This window comes from Haliaeetus leucocephalus, unplaced genomic scaffold (assembly GCF_000737465.1).
Source record: "Haliaeetus leucocephalus isolate CR32 unplaced genomic scaffold, Haliaeetus_leucocephalus-4.0 Scaffold495, whole genome shotgun sequence".
In the NCBI taxonomy this organism is placed as follows: Eukaryota; Metazoa; Chordata; class Aves; order Accipitriformes; family Accipitridae; genus Haliaeetus; species Haliaeetus leucocephalus.
In genome coordinates, this window is record NW_010972931.1 from 8007360 (window position 1) to 8031511 (window position 24152).

The 24152-nt window shown below is 43.7% G+C and overlaps 1 protein-coding gene across 3 annotated transcripts in view; it reads left to right on the forward strand.

The window, feature by feature from the left end:
* Positions 1-16228: 16228 nt before the first annotated feature.
* Positions 16229-24152, forward strand: part of MGAT4A (mannosyl (alpha-1,3-)-glycoprotein beta-1,4-N-acetylglucosaminyltransferase, isozyme A) — a 79622-nt gene continuing 71698 nt past the window's right edge. The window contains exons 1-2 of one of the 3 annotated variants that reach the window (XM_010575754.1): positions 16229-16318; positions 20490-20798. In XM_010575754.1, the coding sequence (XP_010574056.1) occupies positions 20705-20798 (94 nt within the window). In that variant the 5' untranslated portion in view covers positions 16229-16318; positions 20490-20704. Of the gene's footprint in view, positions 16319-16914; positions 17227-20489; positions 20799-24152 lie in introns of those variants that run through there. The other 2 variants (XM_010575756.1, XM_010575755.1) reach the window with 2 other exon arrangements.

Sequence of the window (24152 nt, forward strand, 5' to 3'; positions counted from 1 at the left end):
AACGATGCGAGCAAATGGCATCTTTCATAATTAAGTCAACTACTTAACTGAACTTCTACAGATCAGCTAATCACAGTGAAGAATCTCTTGATACTGGAGAAGGGTTTTATTATACAGCTGTGGAGAAAGTGTGCAACAGATGCAGTCAAAACGTTTACCTTCAACTTTGTAGCAATCAGGATCGCAATGGCAATGGATTACTTACATAACGCTAAGGACATACTTGCACTTTGGAAAATAAAACTATTGCTGTATGTATTTCCTGCGTTTTCTGCTTCTAATGACATTTGCATCAAAACAGGATCTTTGCTAAACTTTGCTGAACTTCTGTTGTTGCTAGAAACTTCTATTTGTCATGGTTTTCTCTGTTTACATTTATAAATTGTGCACTAACATCCTGATTCTGTTGATGCGTTTCACTGCAATCGCCTGACACTCTTTCTGTCAAAGCTGTTTGGCCCATGGAGGTTTTCATGAATAGCTGCTAGTGAGTACTCCATTAAAATGTGTTGCTTGAGCTGCATGTTTGCCTAGCTGAGCCAAGTGGTCCAGTTTCTGGGCTTAGGTGACATTTCATGAGGCACAAAGACACACATTTATGCGTGACCACGAATAAAAATTCCTCAGCTCCTTCTGTGAGCAACCTTGGTTGCACAGTGTTTGCAAGCAGGCGAGCAGTAAGGAAACTGAACTGCAGCGGGAAGCTCATCAATGCATTCACAGTTGCTTTTCTACCTGAATTTATCTGGTTGCAGCTGTCTTTCCTTTATGTGAAATCATCATTCTCAATTAGGAGGCTAGGATTAGTAGCAACAGACAATATGAATTTAGTTAAAAAATAAGAACTGAAAAGCCTTGAGCTAGAGTCCAAACTGAAATGCTGGGAAAGACTGTGAACTTCATTGCGGCGTCAGCTTCACGTATCGTCCCCTACATAATCTTAATTATTCTCATTAAAACCAGTAATGTATAGCATCTCTGTACTTTACTAACTTTATATAAAATTCTCAGGCTCATCAGCCTGAGTCTCCCCCACCAGTTTGGGACTCCTGCTTATGAAGGCTCTTCACCTTCACCTGTTTAACAAGATTGACAAGAGAAATCATTGCTGCTGATTGACCAAAATCACTCTGAATATATTTTAAGACCTCCCTCTGAGCTGAAGAAGCAAACGACAAACCCCGTTAGGGAATTTCTTTGAAACTAAATGCCCTACTGCTAAGGCAAGCATTTCACTTTGTGTATGTGTGAAGTACTACCTTAGCACTGCGCTCCCTAGGTTTATTTATGTTTATATTTGTGATTCTGTTTTTCTTGTGGCATTAACATTCTTTTTGGAAAAATGTAGGGAGACTTTAGGAAACCTAGGATTTCCTAACACCTGCATTTGCAGTTTCAAAATCTTGCCTTCTCTAAGGAGGTGGGGAGGAAAACCTGAGCTCCCTCAGTAATGACAACTGCATTTTGTAATGAATAAAGAAACAGGGCATTGGAACATGTGAATATCCAAGACACTGATAACTGTTTTCGGACAGGTTGTCTTTCATCGTCAAAAACAGGAGGAAGAAAACCAAGTTTTATATTTGTCAAAGCCTTTGGATAAAGCCAGTCAGCCTACATCGCTGCTGAAATCAGCCTGCATGGCTGCTGAAGGCTTGACGCAGCCGCTGCATGGACCTGCTCCAGCCCATCACAGCAGCTGTCAGTGGTCCCAACACAAACGGGTTTCTGCCAGCTGTCCCAGGGTTTTCTCCTTTATGCAGATCACAAAAGGCAGTGTGGGCATTCCTGCTGAAATCAGAAGTGGCAAGATCTGTTAAACAGATCCACAAAAGAAATAGTAACTTAATTACAGGACATGCAACCTTGGGCTCAATTGCCCGAAGGTTGGTTGTGCAAACAACATTCACCTTGCTTCCCCATGAGCAAGCATGCACAGTCCTTAATCTCAAGTGATATTTTTTTTCTATTCAAATTATACTCTAGGACCTACAATAGAAATAGATACATTTTTCAGATACAATAAAACCCATCTTAACTCCCTCTCTCCAAAACACCCTTTCTGTAATAAATAACTAATTAGCATAAAGTGTAATTTTAAGATATGCTGTTACTTTTTGTAGCAATCTTGAAAAAAAAACCAGCTTCTGTATTAAAGGAATATAATATATAAAAAAGGACCAAATTTGTATTCTCTAATTATTGCCACACCATGCAAAGAGCAGAGTGTTTTCAGGAAATGTAGTTACGGGTACGGTCTGTCTCCTTACAATTCTCTCCCTCTTTAAAATGATTAAAACAGTGTTGAATTGTGACTGAATTCCGGGAGCATGACCTGTGCAGCTGTGTGGGGAAGAGTACAAACCTCTTGGACTATCTCCTGTTTTCATAGATGGATGCTCAGGAATAACAGTGACGAAAGGCAGAGGTATCATGGCAAAACCTTCACAATCTCAAGACCAAGCCCCGTCATTTTGCAGACATGTCAAGGAGAGGAAGTGAGGGGGCGGCCAGCTCTTAACAGAATGCAGCCCTACTCCTCGTGCGGCATGCGGGATCTGAATTTGGGAGCATGCTGAGGCAGGAAGCGTGGGGTGGACATCAGCCTGCATTCTGCCATTGACTACGATGTTGTCCAGGTATTGCTGCCTTAGGGCTTTTGCTGTCTCAACTCACTTTTGGTTTTTAGCACTGAGTGGGTGCAAATGACTGCCATGAGTGGCGACAACCAGCTTTGTGGATCCCTATGAGCCCATGAGCAACCTTCACCTGACCTCCAAGGGAATGGGTCTGCAGCCCCACAGGCTGCTCAGGCCTACATGAAACAAACTCAGGATCTTGACCAATTCTGCCGTAATTATGGAGGAATTTAAGTATCTCAAAATATGCTTTGGAGAAGCAGTAACATGATGTGCTTCTTTTCATGCAATGCATAATTACACTGGAACTGATTGCCATAGGAAGTTGTAGACACCAAAGGTTTAGTTGACTTCAAAAAGCAGCTAGACGAATCAGTGGAAGACAAAATCCATCAAGTGCTGCTCAACATGAAAGCCGGGGCCTTGGCTTGGGAAAGGCTTTGGGAGCTGGAGCGGCTGGTGGACTTGTCTTCTTCATATTCTCCCACCACTGCCAATGGCTCTTTGTGCAAGAGAAGACAATTGGCTACCTGGACCTCTGATCTGACGGCTAGGGGAATTTTTATTTTCTCAGGGCGTTGGTCTGTACCCAGATTTCTTCATTCTAAGTTGAAGGGTCATGTAAGTAGGTCTTGCTCCAGCTATCTTGTCAATAGGTAGGCAGAAAATAGTTTTAGAGCCTGTGTATTCTTTGGTCAAATGGCTCGTTTGTGGCAATGGAAAGATACAAATACAAATATATTTTTCTTCTCTGTATGAACAGTGATTTATGTTTCACACTCGATACCACCAGAAGAGCCTTTCAGATCTGATCAGCTTTCCTAAGGACGTCATTGTACTTTTCCAGCTGAGAAGTAATATGACTGACCCAGGCTGATCCATTTTGCTCAGGCAGCTGCAATATATATTGTTGGTGTATAACATCTACCAGGGACATAAAATGTAAAAATTCACCCTTTGTTCATGACTCATGCACATAAACTAACATAGTTTGAATTACAGTCAAACAACAACAACAAAATGGATTTGAAAAATGGAAGAGTTTCCTCTCCCAGAAGTGCTTCATGAGATATCTTTGGCTTTCCGTTTAACAAGGAAGGTGACAGTCTGCAAGCAGTTGTCCTTCCCAGCAGTGAAGGACCATGTACAATGCAAATGAAATCACATATCAGGTGTCTTTCAGCACAAAAATTCTAGATTTGGTGACTTATGCAATTTACTAGTTGGATTATCCTAATTAGCTACCTCCTAATGTTTAGTAATTTTAAGTAAAAAATTACAACTAAATTATTTTAATATACAGCAAAGTGTAATAAATTTTTAAGGCCAAAATACCCCTCTGGCCTTTTACTTTGATATGGTGTTTTGCACTGTGTTACCTTTGACAGTAAAAATGTTTACTAAATCTGTTACTTTTTTTTCAAGGTGAAGAGGAATATAAAATCTTGTTGCTAGTGAAAATATCCAGCAGCAGCCTAGCAAGCAGCTTGCTGTAATTTTGCAATGCCATTAATTCCCTCTTAGTCTCAAGGAGCATAATAAACTTGCCAAAATGTTTGCTTTGTATACTTGATGAACACTCTGCTGTGGGTAACAAAGGTTTAATTACAGGATTTTTTGTTTGTGGTTAGAAGATAACTTTTGTACTGTTACAGAGTCCAAAAAAAAAAAAAGCCATTTGTGAACACTGGGCAGTGCCGCGTGTCTCATAACACCCCAGGGGGGGGAACATAACCTTGTGTGATCCAGCACAGAGTGACTGAACGGGATTAGCTCTTGTAGGAGATGGCATTTCAGTTCCAAGTGGGCACAGGTCTCAAGCTCACATACTCCCAATGTTCGCCAAGACGGTAAAGAAGCAACAGGAACCGCTGAGTTTTATAGCGTGGGATCTTTTATTGTCTGACTTCACAAAATAAATACCATGTGAAGATTTTTACAATTATTGCTCCCAGATAGTTCTCTGCATCATGTTATACTTTGAAGCTGGAGACTGATGGAACATGTATTCATAGCCCATTCAGATCTTCTTCCTTTCCAGTGTCTTGCAGCACCTTTGCTGCAGATTCTAATTCTCTATGTACACTGGCTGCATTCCCAGAAGAAAACCTCTCTAGCTCACCTAAGGCAGCTTAAATGGAAGTCATTCAGGAAAACGTTGAACTATATCTCCCTCACTGGGATGTCAAATCGCTCTCTTAAGAACTTAGGAATGCAGCTAAGAGTGTATAAGGTTTTACTGAAGCAAAGCAATAGAGGACAATTTTCCTTCCTTCCATCTCACACACTTTCACATTGAGTACTTTCATTGTGGATTTCTTTTTGCTTTGTTTATTTACTTATTTGCATATGAAATGGTATATGTTGCAGGTTCATAACTCCACGGAAGCCTATTCAAGGACACTGAGCCAGGTACCGTGGTATCTTAACTCACTGTCATTTTTTCCCAAATATGGTTTGATCTCTAAAGTTTAGAACTGACATGTAATTTATTACACTGCCTTTGAAAGTCAACTCTGCCTGAGAAACATTTTAATAAAAAAAAGGAAAAAGAAAGACATCTCTGTTCACTGTCTACTGGAAAATGGCACTTTGCACCAGTGGGTCCTGTGATGATTACCGGTGCATGGCTTCCACACTGTCACTCATCACCCATCCCAGCAGCTCCAAGAGGACAAGATAACCAGGCTGCCTGAGCTGCTCTTGGGCCAGACTGTGGAAGAGCATGGCCCCATCAGAGATAGCGAAGAGGCAGAGGAATCCGGCAAGACCCTCCTATTGCCAACCACCACCCATGCTTCCTGCCCCAACCAGCAGTTAGTATCAGACTGTGTTGAGGTGAAGCAGCAGTATTTCCTTGTCTCTGGGGTCTAACTCCAGTCATGGGACTATCTGTGCGAGGGACAGCCCAAGGTGCTGTAAAGATTTCAACACCGTGTCAGGAGGCCGCTGAACTGCAGAGTCAAGTTTGTACCAAAGTCATGCTCTGATGATCGTGTCTCCCAAAGAAATCCTATTCCCACATTATTTTTATTCCTCCTGCACCAAATTTAACAAGACTATCAGTAAACCCTTCAAACCATTGCCTACATCAAAGAACCAAGGAGAACTGTCTAGAAGGAGCAGAGGAAAACACCCAGAGTTATGACAAGAGGAGGATTCAGTTAATAACCCTTCAGGAAAATAAAAGCCACCTTTCTCAGCAGAAATAACAGACACTTGTAATAAGCTGTTGGCTCATCCTCTCTGCACTCAGCACCAGAGATAATTTTGATGGGCAGGCTGCCTGCAGACAAGGTAGAAGAATAAGGCCCTGAGCCTGTCCAGGCAAAACAGACATCATCTTCCCCATCTGGCCACTCCTTTAACCAAGGGTTGACTTCTTTTAACTCCTTTGCCTCTTCCTGCAGCACTCATCTCCAGTATGCAAAAGGGATTCCTTTTTGTTTAATGAAGCCTTTTGTTTGGTTCATGCCTTTACTTTGAACCACAAAAAAAAAAAAAGACTCCTAAGTAAGAGGAGCTGTGGCACATGTCACTCCCCGCACTCCAGCTTTGTGGCATTGCAAAGCTCGCCCATACGCTCTTTCAAACCCCGGGGCTATGGGGTGGTTCAATGACGCAGTAAATCCAGCTCCACAGGACCCGCTGGGAAACACAAGGGCCAAGGAAGGCAAGGCCCTGCCGGCACACTGCAAACCGTACACCACACGATGCCACATGAACCCCGGCTGGCAGGTGTCACGCTGGACCACGTGTTATCAGGCCTCTGCATAAAGGTGGCATAGAAGGACAAGGGGACCATAAATTCATGTTTACTAACGGGTGTGCAACATGCACATGAGTGTGCGTTCACCGTGGATTCGATGAGCTGCACGTGCTTTCGTGCGGCACGGTAATTTGGTGGGCACAGTCTGCGTACCGCGGTGTTACAGTCTCGGAAGGAAGAAAAGCAAAGCAAAGCAAAGAAGTTGGAGCTAGAGATAACAGAGGCAACCTTTCCTGCTCAGCAGGGAATTCCTACTGCCCGGTTTCTTTGCTGCTTCCTCCTCCTCCTCTGTGATTTTCAGTTTGTTTTCCTGGTGCGCTGAAGCAGCCCGCAGTGGCTGCGTTTCTTCATCACCAGATCCAGCTACAGAGCTCGGTCCGTCAGCGGAGAGCAGGGCACAAGCAGCCTGGGGCAGTGGGTTGCAAGGCACTTTTGATGGTGGATCACACTGTCAGCTGCTCTCCAGAGAGACACTGAGCTTTTGAATTGCCTTTTCACACCACAATTTCCCCAATTAATGTGAGGATATAATTTATCTTACCTTGTGATCGTGGACAGGAGATGGGGGATGCAGATTTTATGGTGACCTACTTCCCTAAAGCAGGATGGGGAAGGGGGTTTTGCTTTGGCTTAGGAAAAAGGCAGCATTCGTTGTCAGAGCCTGTTTATGCGGGCTTACATTTTCATGTGGGGAAAGTGGAGGGTGGTTATTCAAACAGGTACATTTGTGCTGGTTTCGCCATTTGCTTTACACCATTGCACAAACAGCTCCTCAAATCTACCTACCAAAGTAAGCCGTACCCTCACCAGCTCCTGTCTGACATGATCCCCCGGCACAGTGCTGCAAAACACTAACGCTCAGGCTGCATCTTAGAAGTTATGCCAAGGATATGGGAGGAGAAGAGGTAGTTTCCTTGGCTGCTTTTATGTAACTGATGGACAAAAAGGGAGCCTTTTAACTATATGCATGTGTCAGAAACTGGCTTGAGTAATTTGGAATCATTGTTAGCAAGTAACAGATGAGTTTTGGAGAGGGCAGAAGGACACAAGCTTAATTTCTTGCATAACGTTATTGAAATACAACTGAAGTACAAAGCTGAATTTAAAAGAGACAATAAAAATCTCCATCTTGCCTAAATAAAATAACCTTTTAATTCTATGCTTCTCTTATATCTAAGTTAATAAGTTCAAATTATTAAAATACTGGATTTTAGAGGTGAATGCTTATTCCCAGGACATAAGGCATTTTTCCTCCTAATTTAGTGGGTGATTACTCCTTCAACAAGAAACAATTTCTGGTCCTGAATTCTGCCTTCCTTTCAAACAACTTAGTACAATTTGGAGCTTTTAGACTTGCGCACAGAAGCTATTTTGAGCAAACTGGAGTCCACTGTGTCACAGCCAGTGTCCGTCTCTTCCTCAGCAGCCTGTGAGTTTTACTTGCTTAAAAGAACCTCTGGGTCTTGCCTGGTGCTGGGACATCCCCAACACATTCAGCAACTTCAGCCCAGTCTCTGACCATTCATTTCAGGGGATTTTTTTCTATTTACACACCAAAATAACTGAGGTTGGAGCTGACCCCTCTTCTCTATCAGCAAGCAATGGTGCAGAAACGCTGCAAAAGGAACTCCTTTCCTATGCCATCAAGGCAGATGTTTTTATTAGGTGCCTCTGGCTACTTCCCTAGACCCTGTTTTACTTTTTTTCAGCCTGTTAAGCAATTGCCTAGAGGAACCCCATGAAGAACCCACCTGCTCCCAGGTCACACACAAAGGGTGCAAACATGGGCCCATCACACAGTGCGCAGGTCCTGCCGCCTTCCAACAGGCAGCGTGCCGGAGCAGAAGCCTGCAGACGCCTTCCCCAGACTGGGACTACATGCAGGCCTCCAGCCGACCCCAAATTTTACCTTTCATAGACAATGGGCTCACTTCAGCTGACTCAATAGAATTGAAGCAGTCTTCTCAAAATGGTATATATACTGATTAATGAGTGAATTAAGCTATCGAATTCTGGCTCCCTGACCCCTCCAAGGTACAGCCACTGAACTGTTACACTTTTAATTGTATTCTGCTTGGTTGCACGTAGGAGTTCACACTGGTGTTTGCTATGCTTGGGGACTTACTTCGGACCAGCGTATTTTGATTACTGTAGTGAGATGTAGTTACTTGCTTGTTTCTGAGTAATGCATTTTATGAATCTTCCCTGCTGTTAATAAACATAGTGGTGTTTAATTATTGAGACATTTCATAAAAATGTTTTTGAGAGGAAGACAAATTTTATGTTCTGACTAAATAATTAAACATTATGCAAATGTTCACAACCCTAGCATTCTGGTTATGCAAAACAATACTTGGATGATGGCCTTGTTTGCACACTGAGTTAGTATTGTTGGGCTGTAATTAGCAGCAGATATGGTATTACTATGATTTAAAAATATAAACAGGTTCTGATGAAACAGGATGAGTACAAGGGTAAGGCTGAGGGGACAGGCTGCAGCCACGTTCTGTGAGATGTTTTCCTCCAAGAACCACCCACCATCCCAGTTGTGCTCCCTGGGGAGCAAGGCCAGCAAGGTTCACTCTCTGGCAGCTGGCAACCTCACCTAAATGCAGAGGGAAGAGGTAGGGCTGTGGGCTGCAAGACAGCCTGCGCCATGGGAGAGATGGGGAGGAAAGACATTGCTTTCCACACAAGACCACTTCACCTGTGCCCAACGTGATGCTCTCCACCTTCTTGTTGCGTTTTTCCCCCTTCAGCTCTGGCGGCCAGGGACAAAACCCAGCCCTTGATGGTTTTAGGGTTTAATTATCCATAAATAGGAGTCATCCTGAGGCCTGACTTTGAACACGTCAGTACACATGTGCCATAACTCTGTAACCTAGGGTTAAGGTGTAATGATCTTAAAAACCAAAGGACTCTGCATGTGTCAGCCTTGTAATTTGTTACAGCTCTGTTTCTCTCGGGATAGGAATAACAGTAATAGTATGTATGACATGCACTATGCTAGTGATACAGCCATTGCAGTTATCAAACTCATCATCACTGACATGTTACAAACTTCAGAAAGAGTTTGTTAATTGCTTGGTGTGCTCCGGCTGCCAGCAGTACTTAATGGCTTTGATTGATTGGTGTCTGCTCCCGACCCCTGTCCCATTCACTCTCATTACCTGCGCGTTTGGTGGGTGGAATTAGCATTTGCCCACGTGGTTGCACAGCATGTGGGATCACGCTAGGAGCTGTCATTCTGAAAAGTACTTTTTGGGAATAAAATACAATATCAACATATTGCTCTTAAACTGCTGGTTTCCTTTTGTGTGCCAGGAGAGTAATCTGCATGCAATTGAGAGGGGGCTGAACACCCAGTTTGCACGTGGAGATGGGAATCTAAAGCTTTTTTTGAATCTGTGAAGAAAGGAATACACTGCTTCATTTAAAAACATATGTTGTCAGTGTCCTTCCTGGGGGATGGAGCTGTCTGATAGTCCCAGAGCTCTTCTTATGTTATTACTGACATTTTTGTTGCCTGTTGGAGCTTGCTGCTATTTACACGCTATTCCAGGTACACGGGTAGGGTTCCTGGCTGACTGAGGTTAATTTCTCTTCTTCCTAACACCTTGGTCTAAAAAGTCCTAAGATGTGGGAAATTGCATTCATTATTTCTAAAGGCCATGAAGAATGCTCCTGTCCTATCTATGTTTTCCTTGCCATCCACCATCCTCCCACTGCTGCTTGGATAACTATAGGTTTGCTTTGTGGGGAGGAGATGGGATTCTAAATTGGCAGAAAGATAATGCTCCAATGAAAGAAACATCACTAAAGCCTTTAAGGCCGGTCAGAATGACTTAATACAGCCTGGATCCCTGCTGCCATAGGGCAAAGCATGAGATCTTTTCATTACAGCAGAGCAACAGCTCTGCTAGTTTAAATGGAGAGTGGCTTTGATAATTATTTTCAGTGCTGCAGAGTTCACAGGGATTGTCTTGACACTTGTGTCTTGCAGTGATACAGGTTAAGGTTAATGATATGTACTACAGGTAAGTTGAGCAAGGGGATGTAAAGATATCATTCTCTTATTCCTCCTCTCCCATCCCTGCCCCAAATCAGTGGCTGACAGAATCACTTTGGCACATACCTTGGGTTCAAACGACAGCTCTCATCCTCCACAGAGTGGACTTGTGTCCGCTTGTCCATGGCCTTGCTGCAGTGTGGAATGACATGCACAGTGAATGTAAAGGTAAAGGTTAGAAAGGGCAGGCTGACGGGAAGACCAAAACCCCCTTACCATGATTAGGGATGCACCTAGGATTTGAACTTTTTATCTGTATCTGACATGATGGGGCTGGACATGATTAGAAGGACACAAGTTGCAAGGTCATGCTTTGTCAAGTCACTCATGAATCTGTTTCTTCCTCCCTTCATCCCAGTGTGAGCTGGTTTAACAATTCCTGGTTGTTCTTCACAATTTTAGTACAGGATTGTGAAGGCAAAGCTGTTGGGGAAGACAGTAGAGTGGCACAGGATCAGAGCAGGAGGTGCTGGGGCAAGGAAGGTACAAGAGCAAGGGCTATGCCTCTTTGTCTGTTGAGGCAATGCTGACTCGAGCCTTGGTAGGACACAGCCGATGACTGCAGTTAGTGCAAATGCTCACCCGACCATCGTCTCCAGCATCAGGATCAACATATAGTTTTGGCTGGGAATTAGTTTGCCAAGAATGCATGCAGAGGGTCATACAGCTACTGTTACTCATGGAGAGGCAGCCTGCCCCATCCTTGTAAACAGGCCCATCTATTAACTTGTAGCCACCAACCCCATGGTTCATCTTTTGACGGGTGAGGGAATTTTCATCCCCTGCCCCGTGCTGTCTCTAGCAGCAGAAAATGTGCACCAAGTTCATCCTTTACCTAGTGCTCCCCCTTCTACAAAGATGTCAGGCTGGTGCAAGAAAGCATGGGAAGCTTTTCCCCTGCTTCTCCGTCTGCAGAGCCCTCACCATAGCATGGCTTTTTGCAGGTTGTTAACCCTCATCAGAAACAGAGCATAAAGTGAAGAGATGTGGCAGCAATTGCTTTATTCCAGTTTAGTCTTCACAGGATGTCCAGATCTGACCTTCAGTCAGCTGTGGAAGAAAGAGGAGGAGGAGATGCCCACTGACCAGACATCTCCTGGGTGACGGGGCAAGAGTAGGAGGGAGCTACTTGCCCCAGAGTTGGGTTTTAGCCAACAGTTTGGTGCTTGGTTTTGACTCTTAACATCTGGTCTTAATGAAGTGGATTGAACCATGTCCTGCACAACCTCACCTTCCTGTGGGAAGGAGGATTAAAGACAAAGAGCTGGGCTGGGCTAGACAAGAAGAGAGGTGAGACAAAGAAAATAACGCAAAGACTAACATCTGGCCAGCCCACTCTTTGTTGGTGGAACCTGTGCTGGAAGTCTGGAGTATAAAGTTTTAGTCTGTGTTTCTTGGCAGTCAGAAATTTAGATTTGCATTGTTTTTGCAGATTTTAGCTCAGGTTTTACAAATCTCCATGTCTTTGGAGAATATGCTATAGTCTTAACTGTGCATTACTCAAGTGGGTATTTGGGCATTTGTAGTGGGTGGAGCTAGAAAATCTTTATAGTTTGTAGCAATTCTGCACAAAATAAGAATTATACCGGAGTCACAGTCTCTCTCAAAGCTTCATCTACCAATGAGACAATGCACTGGATTTTGAGAGGCCCTTCCTTCTAAAACATCTTACTTTTTGCCTATGTAAGTTGACTTGGATTCTTTTCCCATGTTGTCTGAACCTGTACTTATTTTTGCTAGGAAAGGGTACTTTCAGAAGCCTATACTTGCTGAGGGCCTGATGCAGACTTCCCTCTCACTGCAGCTTCCCTGCTATCGGTGGATCAACCACCAAGTTACTCCAAGGTAAGTGAAAGGAGAGATCTTCTCCATCGTATTTTGCTTACGATGAAGATTTCCAATTCACAAAGTCTAGTTCTCAAAATTTCCCTGAAAAATTTTCAATCTTTTAAAATTAGGAGAGAGAGTACCATGAAGCAGGCAAGTGGAAAATGAACTGGCAATCAAAATCCTTAATTCTTAACATGATTTCCTTTTGCTTGACTCTCTCTTCAGTAGTAAATGTATCTGGATGTTCTTTACCCAGGCATTGGACCTCAGCTACCATCAGCAACATTGGCACAATATGAACTTCACAGTTTCCAGATTTATGTTTATGTAACAGTAGGAATTTATTTAAAAGCCTCTGCCTTCAGAAGGAGATGAATAAATGTAAATGTTCATCACCTCTGAGCATATGGCAGAGGCATTTGCGGCTCAGACAGAACCTCCACAGTGAGTGAAAGCCCGACTCCTCAACACACTGGGTTTAAGAAGGTGGTTGAAGGGGAGTTTGCTTTTCCTTTCACCAGCCGTGTGCTGTGGGGATGGCATGTGATATTATGCAGCAGACAGCCTGGGGAACAGACCGACTGCAGGGGCAGCAGGCAACCGTATCCAATCCTTCCCTGATACACACTCTGTATATTTGTGCCCCTCTTTATTGTTGATATGGGAGTGTAGCAAAGGCCCAGCAGAAATACAGCTTCACTGAGCGAGGTGCTCAGATAGTATATAGCAAGAAGGAATTGGTCATGAAAGGCTTACAGTTGAAAAAGGCAAAACTGAGGGGAAATGGAGGCAGAAGCATAGAGAGTCCCAAGGTGTTTGCTCTGTTAAAAAACAAGGTTAATGGCAGGCTGGGAATAAATCCTGTTTCTGAGAGAGGACTCAATTTTCAGTCAGGAGACACAGACCATTTTCAGATGACCATTTTTCAGCTGAGCAACTGTTAAGACTTTTGCTGCCACTGCCAAGAGCCTCTACCTTTTTTGCATCTTTCCTAGTGCTTGGGAAAGCCAGAACATGAGCATGGTGAAACGCAAGGACAACAACGCTGTTGTGCTTCTGACTGAGTCAGGAAAAAGTGCATGGATAAAAAGAGCTCCAAATCTGGTGAATGACAACAACCACACAGCCCTATGGAAGCTGGCAGCTCAGGTGTGCCAGAAACAGTCACTATAGCATACGTGAAATCACAGCAGGGCTGGAGTGTCATTTGCTACTTCGTCTTTACTCTGACATTTAGGTAATACCTTAGCAAAAATTTCCCAGCAGGAAATATTCCCTCTGTTGAAATATGATTATGCATTTCTCTCTGATGTTTGTTTGTTGTTTTTTTTTTTCTTGCTAGTATTGCAAGCTCCTTGGGCTTTTTTTTAGCAACCAAACCTGGAACACTAAGTATTTAAATTTCCCATATTTTTTAAACAATTTCTCCCCCCAAGTCTCCCCTATTATGTTTGTTACAGCATTTGCACCTTAACATTTGCATTTAAATGCGAAGTGTTTGGAAGTGCTTAATCTTCTCCAATTTTGAGAATAACTCAGCAGGAAGAAAGAATTTGGAAATTTGCTGGGATTAAATATTGTTCAGGCCTAAAAGGGAGCTGCCACCCTCACCAGAAGTAAGTGACATTTTAGTGTGTCAGCCACACAGCTCCAACTCCTCTCCTCTGGCAGCTGCAGCATTTTCCTTCACTGTGCACTTTTTCCACGCATCAAGCAGCGGAATATGCCAAGAGGCATTTGATTATTGCTGTAGTAGGTCAGATGAGGGCAATGTTGAATTTTTTTTTTTTTGTCTTGAACTTTGCCTTCCTTCTCAGGAAACTAACTTCAGGGGAAAATGTCAGAGGAACTGAGAAACAACCACATTACACTTACTCTACTGTATGGGGAAGTTACTAGTTAATTGGACACTGCCAAGGTCCAGTCGGTAAACCTTCCTCATGCAAATGTTCAATCAGCGAAAGAACAAAAAACAGGAAGGCTCAGACAGTCCTTGTGAAATCACTGTCATTAAACTCATCTTGTAACAGAGTCTTTTCTTCAGCAGCCTAAGTAAGTTCTCCTGACAAAAGGACTTTTATGTGAAAATGTCTCAACCAGTTGTTTTTTTCCAGCACAGAAATGCAAAAATTCATATCCCTAAGCAAGACTTATCTATTAGAGGCAAACAATGGTGGCTCTAATGTTTTTAGCTTGTTGGGATCTCTACAGAAAAGTCTGCCATATATGTGTGTGTGCGTGCGCATGAGGATGTGCATGCACTAATTTTTGCTTGAAAGTTATTGTGCTGAATTTGTTTTTCAATAAAAAAATCCACTTCATTCCAATTCTTTATAAAAGTGAGGATTAAAGCACACATTTACATAATAAATTTTCACCACTCAATGAATAAAATCACAGAACAGCTGAGGTGTCAAGACCTTGCAAACTTCTCCTGAGCTGCTTTTTTATGCTCTGCCTGAGTTGGCACTGGCCCCTCTTTGCAAGCTTTGAGAAAGCCAGCTAAATCACTGAGGGCTACTGTGCAGGTACCCAAATGTGTAAAAGTACTCTAATGTGTTTAAGCAGTGGTTAAAAAAAAAAGATCTATGGAGACTTGTTAAATGTCACTCTTCAGACAGAGTAGCTAGTAAGATTTTTCCACAGTTTCTAAAATTCTAGTGGGGAACCATCCCACTACACCTAGCATAAGAGCCTTAACTGAGAGTAAAAATGTGTGCTACAGACTTTGGCTAAATTAGGTGGAAAACAAACAAACAAAAAAGTGGAAGCAATCGAGTCAATCAAAAGGATTGAACACTGCTAATCAGTCAGCATTACACGGTAAGAGCATGGCTCTTGTGACGTAGATAAGCTCCTACCCTAAGCTGAGGGTGCTATTTGATTTTAATGGGAGCTTTCAGACCCCCAAACATGCCCGAAATTCCTGGAACACATGAAATGAACCACTGAAGATAGGGGATTACTTACAGGACAGAAACATCACAACCCTAAATAACGAACCCATAGAGTAAAGCTGCCACTGACTTTCTTTCACTGGTTGCAGGACGCAGCAGTTAACGACCCTCCTGAGGGAAGCGAGTTCATTTTCACACCTCCAGAGCTGTACCTGTTTAACAGCCTCTTGGGCAGCACACGTGCCATTGCAACGTGAATGCCCTCCCCAGAGCCACGCTTGTGAATGATACAAAGGACAGAGGGTTCATTTAACTGGTGTGGAGCAACAAGCTGCTCTTTAATTCAAACAGTTCTTGATACAAGCTCTAGGAAATTATTAGCACAGTATGAGCTCAGTGTTAAAATTCATGACTGTGACTTCTTGTTGCTGGTGAACAAGTGCATCACACGGGCCACCAATACACGTGATTCGCTTGGCACAGACAGGCAGCTTGAGAAATCTTCTGCTCGGCTCAACTTCTCTTTCAGCAGTGCTGATGCACCCTTGCACAGCAGGCCTGGGGCTCGACCCTGAAGCGATTAGGGAGCCGATTTCAGGATGGATCTCCTGCAGCTGACCACAGGGCACAAGTAACCAAGCGCTGGGGCAGCTAAGCCTTTTTGGGGACTCTTTCAGAACAATAAACCCTAAATGCACGCCCTAAAAAGGGGACACGCTGAGGAACAAGGAGCACCAAGAGCACACTCCTACACCAGCTCCCACCACAGCTACTGAGGGAGGCTGTGAGACACTGGGGTATTTATAGCCGCGGCCGAAGAGAGCGACAGGCCTTCCAGCCAATGAGCAGCGCTATCCGGCTCGGCGCCCATTGGCTGCCGGCCGGGACGGCGCCCGGCCGGTGGGTGGGGTTTCCGTGCCGGTGGGCGGGGCGGAGCGCCGTGCGGTTGCATGGCGCTCGGGGCGGGGGGAGGTTGCGCGAGCCGGTTGCGTCGCTGACGAGGGAAGGGCGGGGGGGCGGGCGCAGGGGAGCGAGAGCCCCGGCGCGAGCCGACACAGTCGCTCGCCGCCGCGCCCGCCGCCCGCGGCTCCCCCTGCCGGACCGCAGCGCACAGGTGAGGATGGCAGCGGCGGTCAGCGGGTCCCGCTCCCCCCGCGCGCTCCGGGCCCCTGCTGCCGCCTTCGGACCCGGCTTGGAGCCGGCAGCCGGGGGGCGGCAGCTACAGCCGACTCGGCTTTTTGGGAGGCTAGGGCCGGACGTCTCCCCTCTCCGCACTCTTTGGAGTGGGTGGGCAGCGGAGGCGCTTCCCCTCCCAGGTCTACGGGTCTCTGCGGTGTCACCGTGAGGGAGGAGGGCAGGCGGGAGGCGGGGGGCCGTCCTGCTCCCCCATCCGCATGCATGCACCCTTCTGCGCTCACATGCACCTGCGTGGTGGGGGTGGTGTAGGGAGCGTTTGCGGCTCCTTCGCAGGACTTGCTGCCACCCCCTCCCTTCGCCCTGCGCTGGGGGTGCCCGTGGGGCGTGTGGAGGGCGGCGCTGGGGTCCGGGGCAGCGCGGCGCTGCTCCCCCCCCCCCCCCCCCCCCCCCCCCCCCCCAGCTTCTCCGGCTGGGGCGCCCGGGGGACACCCCTCTTCCCACCTTTTCTCCTTCTCCTCCCTGCGGGCTGGGAGCCCGAGGGGGGTTCGGCAGAGTTTGTAGTTTCCTGTCCCTCTTCCTTCCCCTCAACAACCTCGCTCCGATGCACCGGGCGCAGCGCAGCTCCCCGGACCGGCGCTCTCCCTCCCCTCCCATCTCCCGTCAGCTCTCGCCCTCTGCCGCCCGGCAGAGCTGGCGGCGGCCGGTGCCTATCTCCTCCTACCCGCCTGATTTTTTCGCTTCCCCGACTAAATAGCCGCGGCCGGGACAGAAACAGCGGGGAAGGTCCCGGCTAACTCGGGACGGTTTCCACGGAGGCAGCGGATCCCCCTTCCCTGGGCCTGAGGCGACTCGGCTGCGAAATGGCAGGGCGCCGACGAGCCTGAGGTAACGGCCGTTAACGGCGGCGGGTGACGGCGCGGGGGGGGGGGGGAGGAGGCGTGGACGCCCGGGCACCCCCCCGCGCGCCCAACCGCGCGCCGCGGCGTTTGCTGAAGCGTTTCGATAAAAATAAGGTGGAAAAGAGCCTGTTTAGCAAACCTCCTCCTACCTTTTCCTTCTTGTTCGTCTTTTAATCGTGGACCGTTCTCCCGTGCCTTAAAGAACAGCCTTTAAATGCAGCACTGCTGCCGCGGTAGGTGGTTTTGCACCTCTCGGCAGGATGGGGTCTGAGCTCATCCTCTCAGAAGTCTGGCACTCTTCGTGCTTTGATTCTGCACCTTCCAACCCTTCAGCAACTATGTAAAGAGCCTTTGCAGGGGCATTGAAGTTTATCAGTTTTTATGGTTTGCAGTTGGAAATACGCTTTGTACGTATTTTGGGAGTGTCTGGATACATACAGAAACTTCTTGGTTTATTTAAGACTGATTCGGTAGGGTGCTGCTCAGCACCTGAGAGGTGTCAGGTACCATCAGTACGCATGGCCTTCAGCATCTAGCAGGGTCATTCCTGTCAGTCTGGAGCGGGAAAGGTTCAGGTCATATTGACACTGGAAAATTTTGTGGGCTTCATCTGTCTAGTTATACCCTGTCATAGCATCACCTCAAACTGGATTACCCCTCAGTTAAATTTGTTTAGTTTGTGTTGTAAATTACTGAACAACCCTAAAGTGACCACCGGGGGGGTTAAATAATCTAGGTGCATCTACACGTGGGTTTCTGCTGGTTTAACTACATGCATTTTTAAAAAGCTGGAATGCTTCTGGTTCATGCATGGCCTTTATGTATGCAGTTTGATATAGTGAAATGCTTGAATAATCATCTAAGTACTGCTGAGCTGTAGCTGAGCTGCTGGTGCCTGTGCTAAGAGGAGTGGTTACAACACCAGAAGAGAAGGGTAAAAGCAGAACCAGCCAACTCAAAACCATCATAATTATTAATTTGACACAATTTTGTGCATACTCGCAGCTAATTGAATCATGTTGCTACTCTTTTTTGTAACTTTTTGTTTTCTGAATTCTTTCAGGCTGTATTTTTTGTGGATTCATATAGTACAGGGAGAAGCCCTGATCACATCTTGATTTTATTGCAGCAAATGTAAAAATGATGCCCACATTTTCTAGCAAGGGGCAGTTCACTTCTCTTGCGCTATCAGATGATATTTTTACCTCCTGGTTGCCCTCTCTTGTTTGCATGTCGGACCAGCTGTCTGTTGCCCCCACTGGGATAATCTGTCTAGCTTGCAGCCTAGTCCTTTGTGCACACCTGAGCTGCCCCACAGAGATCTGACTGCTGCTAAAATAATGGTAAAGGTAGATTACAGTTTAAGCATCCTTGCTTCAGAGCCACTTTAGCCGTGATAAACTGTTAGTGTCATTGACCTTATTGGTATCCTAGTCACTTATTCTGGTAATCTGGGGAATCACCTGAACTTTCTAAATTCATGCAGACAGACCTTAAAAAACCTTGGGGTTTTGAGATCTTTGCCTCTCCTTGCTATTAAAGTTCACCCAGACTTTTATCTTCTCACCTAATTACTATTACCTACCCCTCTGGCTTTTATGATGTCCATATCCTATTCAAAGCGCTGGTGATATTTTCTGGCATGCCGTGCTCTCCATGCTAGCTTTTAGGTCTGTCAGTTGCCTTTATCTTTCATTGTGTTGAATTCAGGTTTCTTGTATCGTAAGGCCTTTCACAGTTCTCTCTATTCCCGCTCATTATTTTGTTTCTTATTGAATTTTACCATCCACTTTGTCTGCTTCCCGTGTACTTGCATTTGTTCCCTTCCTCATAGGCACTATGTGATTTCTGAGTTAATGTTTAAAGCCACAAACCTATCTGTGCATAAAGTTCATCAGAACAAAGCACATTACTAGCATTATATGTGAGGTAATCATAGTCTGGAGGTAAACACTTTCTGTAAGCTGGATGTTGTGACCAAGATTTGAACTCAAGAACATGTAGTTCTGCAGCTTCATTGTTCTCTTCCATTCATTTGTTAACCATGCCTTTTGGTTATATCTTGTTTTGCAAGCTCTTTGCTAAAGGTAGTGTGTACTGCAATGCAAGCTTGGGAAGAGGAGTTCAGATTTGACTGGAATCTCTTGGTACCATAATAATAAAAAGTATTTTTTCCCTGTTGTTCTAAATGCACCCAGGCAAGAGAGTGACAGAGGTTGCTTCCAAGGAAGATTCAGAGCAAGTGATTTATTGCTGGGTCACATACTTGCATCAGATGTAGTTTATAGTGGGGAAAAACTGTCACTGCCTTAAAAGAATGTTAAATGTTAATGTTTGAACTACTGTAAAGGATGATTTAGCACTTTAAAAACTAATCTACCCCCCATCTTTTAAAGTTGGTTAACTTATTTCCCTATTCTCTTTGTCCTGCTCAGTTAGGACAGTGTGGTTAGATGCCGGCTGCGTTTGGCCGATTGAGGATTTTCTGATCCCAGGATATGGAACCTTCCTCTGGAATAAAACTGAACTGTAGGCAATTTCTGTGCTTTGTCCTTGTGCCTGTGTGGCAGAGATAGAGGAGTGATATGGTCATATCATGGCATTTTGTGGGGCTTTTGGGTTGTTGCCAGCTGGTGTAGACTGGGCAGTCTCTGCATGTGTGACTGTAGTCTGTGCTTTAGCTGCAGCTAAGCTAGGGGAAAAAATGGTTGTGGATGGATCAAATACTCTTGCACTGAGCAGAGAAAGATGAGTGGTGTAGGTTTGTAAATGCTGTTTAAAGCTCTGGTTTCTCAATTTGCTGGGGGTGGTTTTGCTGCTGCAGTTACATTCAGCCTCACTGATTTCAGAGGGGTGTTGTCAAAGTGAGCACTTAGGAGTGGGGCCTTGAGCTGCTGGCTTCCTGAAAACATCTCCTGTATCAGTTCGTCACCTGCCAGAGTGACATGTGATCTTGCCTTGATTTTATGATAAAACTGTGATGTTGGTGATATGTATGTATATTTGTCCTTTAACGACCAAATTAATGTGAAATACAGCTCCTCCAGATACAAGCAGTCTTAACAGAAAAAGGACAAATTAATTTAACAATTTCTATTCCTTGAGCCAAGACTGAGGCAGTGTGAGGGGGATGCGTGTAAGCCACAGTAATGAGCATATAGTAGTATTTCCTTGCTGTACTTTGGTACCTGGGGGACTCTTCTAAACATTTTTAGCATAATCTGTTAAAATTTTGTTTCCTTTAAACAGGACTAGAAGAATAAAGAGAAGTTTAATTTATGAGAACCATAAGCTTACAAGTTTGGAATGGATTGATTTATGATACCTCTGGTATGTGAGAGCTACGTCTCGTGTCACTGTTGGCCAGCTGCTGCCGATGGACTTCAGCTGACTTCATTGCAGCAAGCCCAACAGATAGGTCCTCATCACTAATAGAACATAAACAAGTGTGATGCTGAAATGAGATGAGGCTCCGAAATGGAACTGTGGCCACTGTGTTAGTTTTCATCACTACTTTCCTCAGTTTGTCCTGGTATACTGCGTGGCAAAATGGGAAAGGTAAGTAAAAGGCTCCAAAACCAAATTGACCTTCATGTGGCTGTATGGCAGAGGAATGAATAGTACAGACATGTGCACTGCTGCTGTATGTTAGCAATCTGTAAATTGCTTGTTGACTAGCTCTGCTCCAGAAGGTATTGCCTTGGTGAGGAATAAACACCTGCTAGTAGATTCAGGAAAATTAAATTGGAGTGATCCAGATTTAAAAAGAAAAAAAAAAATGTACCTAAAGAAAAAAAAAAAAAACCCAAACCTGAAAAAACCCAAATTCTGCTGTTGGAGGAAGGGCTTGGTCCAGGCTGAATAGTTGTGTTTTGGGTTTTTTTTCCTGGTTTATGGTTGTTGGAAAAACATATGTTCTCTGTTTTTTTTTTTTCTTTTTTTTTCTTTTTTTTTCCTCTTTTCCCCATGTAACATATGGCCAATGGACCCGGCTGGAGAATGTTATTTTTGGTGCTGCTTTCTGTCTTCCCTGATGATTCAGTGATGGCAGTGGCAAACTGCCAATCAACATTGTTGAAAGACTTGTCTTGCTGTCTTTGAATGAAATGTAAAATATTTCCTGTCAGACTATGATATAAGAAATAAAGTAATATGAGCAAATTGACCAGGTAATGGGAAATGGATCTATTATAACAACAGAGCAATCTCATGAAATAATGAAGTAACCAGTGTGTAATAGACTTTTTACCTTTTTATTTATCTTTGTTGATCTTATTGCACTCTGTGTGAACCTTAGAAAATTCAGTTTTTCTGAGGGTCAGAACTGTTTACTGCAAGTAAGGTGTTTTGGTTTTGTCCTTCAGTAAAGCAAATAAACTTGTTCAGCAATGGTTTCTAGAAGAATAAAGGTTGTTTGTTTTTTTTTTTTCTTTATAAACATCTGATCTCTTGAAAAATAGTAGACTGTCCTTCAAAGATCAAGTAATTTTAAAACACATATTCTGTCTTAAGTGAGATTGCTACATGGTTTGTTCTGACTGTTCTGTGGACAATGTTATCTTCAGTTGTGCCTCAGGTCCAATAAGAGGAACCTGAGATTTTCCAGGAATACTGTCCGTTGTAGCACAGCCAACTTGTAACCCTTATTTAAGTATAAAAGAAGCAGCTAAGTTCTGTGGCATATTGAAATTATTTTCTTTTTTCCCCCATTGGGTGCTTGTAGGAGAAACAGCTGCTTTGTGGTGCGATCTCTGCTGTAGCAGTTGGTCAGTAGGCTAGCCTTCTGAATGTAAGCAGCAGGAAAAATGTTAGGTTCTCAAGGTTGTGGTAATGTGTAGATCTTTTAATTGGACAACAAAAGCATAGATGTGCCAAAGACTGACAAGAAAAGGATATCTGAATAGCACTGTAAGTAGTATTTTCTTCATTTTGACTAATGCCACATTCTGTAGTTACATTTTATGTTACTGATTTCATTTCTTGCTGAAGAACCTCACAAGTATTTTGCTTTCACTTCAGCAAAGATATATATCTATGAAATTCTTTCTCATGCTTTTTTCCTTTCTTACTTGACATATGATTTACAAGTCGTGGTCTTTTTTGTCAAAGCATAACACAAAAGTCTCCATTAAAAGAAATTACAAAAATCTGCTATTTGGAAAGTACTAGCACTTGGTGAAAATTTAAGTTTTTGTTGGTCAGACTGCTCTATTTTTTATACTGGTTTTTTTTTTCCATCTGAATGCTTAGAATCAATACTTTCTTAATGTTGGTATGAAAGTTCTGCATTTATCTTCTTCCAGGTCTTGCTGTTGAGCATTAAGATGGTAATTTGTTAAATAAAAATCAGTGTTACAAGACAACAGTAATGTGTTAATCATAAATCAAAGTTATGAACCTATAGTCTAGATAACTTGCTCTTAAGGTGTTGCTTCAAGAGAAATTTGTACATAGAATATTGGTTTTTAATTTTTATTTTACTTTTTAACTTATGTTTAGCATTTTATAATTTGCACAGGTTGTCTAAAACCAAAACAGATTTGAGTTCATTTAGTACCATGTTTTCAATCAGAGACATTTCTGCACCAATGGAAAAGGTTCAGGAACTGATGATACATATTTATTAAGAATTTTTTTTCCAGCTTGATATCATTTTATGTTTATTTAGTAATTCATTGATAGGGTTTTCATTACAAATTTTTGAGTGGCTCAATTACAAGCAAATACAGCGCTTGCTGTACACATTCACTGAAAGGCTATGGGGTGTCACATACTTTGGTCATCATCTTTGTTATCCGTTACATTTGTATGGGATGCACTAGATTCCTGTAGGTATTTGTCAGTCTTTGGACAGCAAAGTAAGTCTACACTTGGAAGGAAAATACTATTTCAATTCTTTTTAAAAGAAAAAGCAAACCCCCAAATTGCTAGCTTCTCAGTGACAACTAAAACAAATTTTGCTTTTTAAAAGCAGAAGCCTAGTGCCTTGTTTCTAACAACCCAAATCCAGTCTTCAAGTGATTAATTTTAATTGAGGAACTAAAAACTGGGATAATTGTCACTTAAAATGCAGAATCATTTGTAGAATAGCAATAAGACTGGGATGATGTGATATTTTTGTAGATCCTGTCTTCTTCTAGTAAATGTACCTAGTCCCAGTCTGTGCAGGATAGGATTTAGACACTTCAAAGCGATACAGACTTTGGTACTAGTCTAAAGTGCAAAAATCTGTCTCTGCAGAACAGTGCTTTACAAACTTTAAGGATATGCTGAAAAGTTGTAAGAAGCTGAAGGAAATGCTCTGTCTGAAGTGCTGTCACTGGAAACAGCATGGCTTTAGCTTACCCAATAGTCTGATTATGTAAACTACCTTTGGTCGTTGGAGAGAGTCTTCAAAATTAGGCCAAGATCTTTGTCACTTTCTGGACCCCATGCAATGTCCAGAAGCACTGGAGTTGTAAGGAAGCAGTACAATCCCTGAATACACCTGGGAAAGACCTCTCCTGTAGGATTCATGAACAAGAGTTGTAAGACTGCTTTCTAGCAGTTAAAAATGTGCCATGGTTAGCACAAATGAAGTAGATGCTGGAAATCAAATCTTACCAAAATGCCAATTACTTCGGTGCACAGAAGGACCACTTTTAAAATATCTGCAGTCACGTCACAGTTAGTCAGTTCAGTGTAAGCTGTCCTTTAATTCCTCCTAAGAGTGAGCTCTTATGCAAGTGATAACTTTATGCTTAATACCATCTCTTTTGACTGAATCATGCTTTCTGGTACTACTGACCTGCTCAGGGTCACAGGTGTTCACCAGTTCATTTGTGAGCTACAGAAATGCAGTGGTTTTTTTATCCTGAAGACACTGCTCTTAAGATCTAACAGTACAAAACAGTACTGTGTACCTATTACACC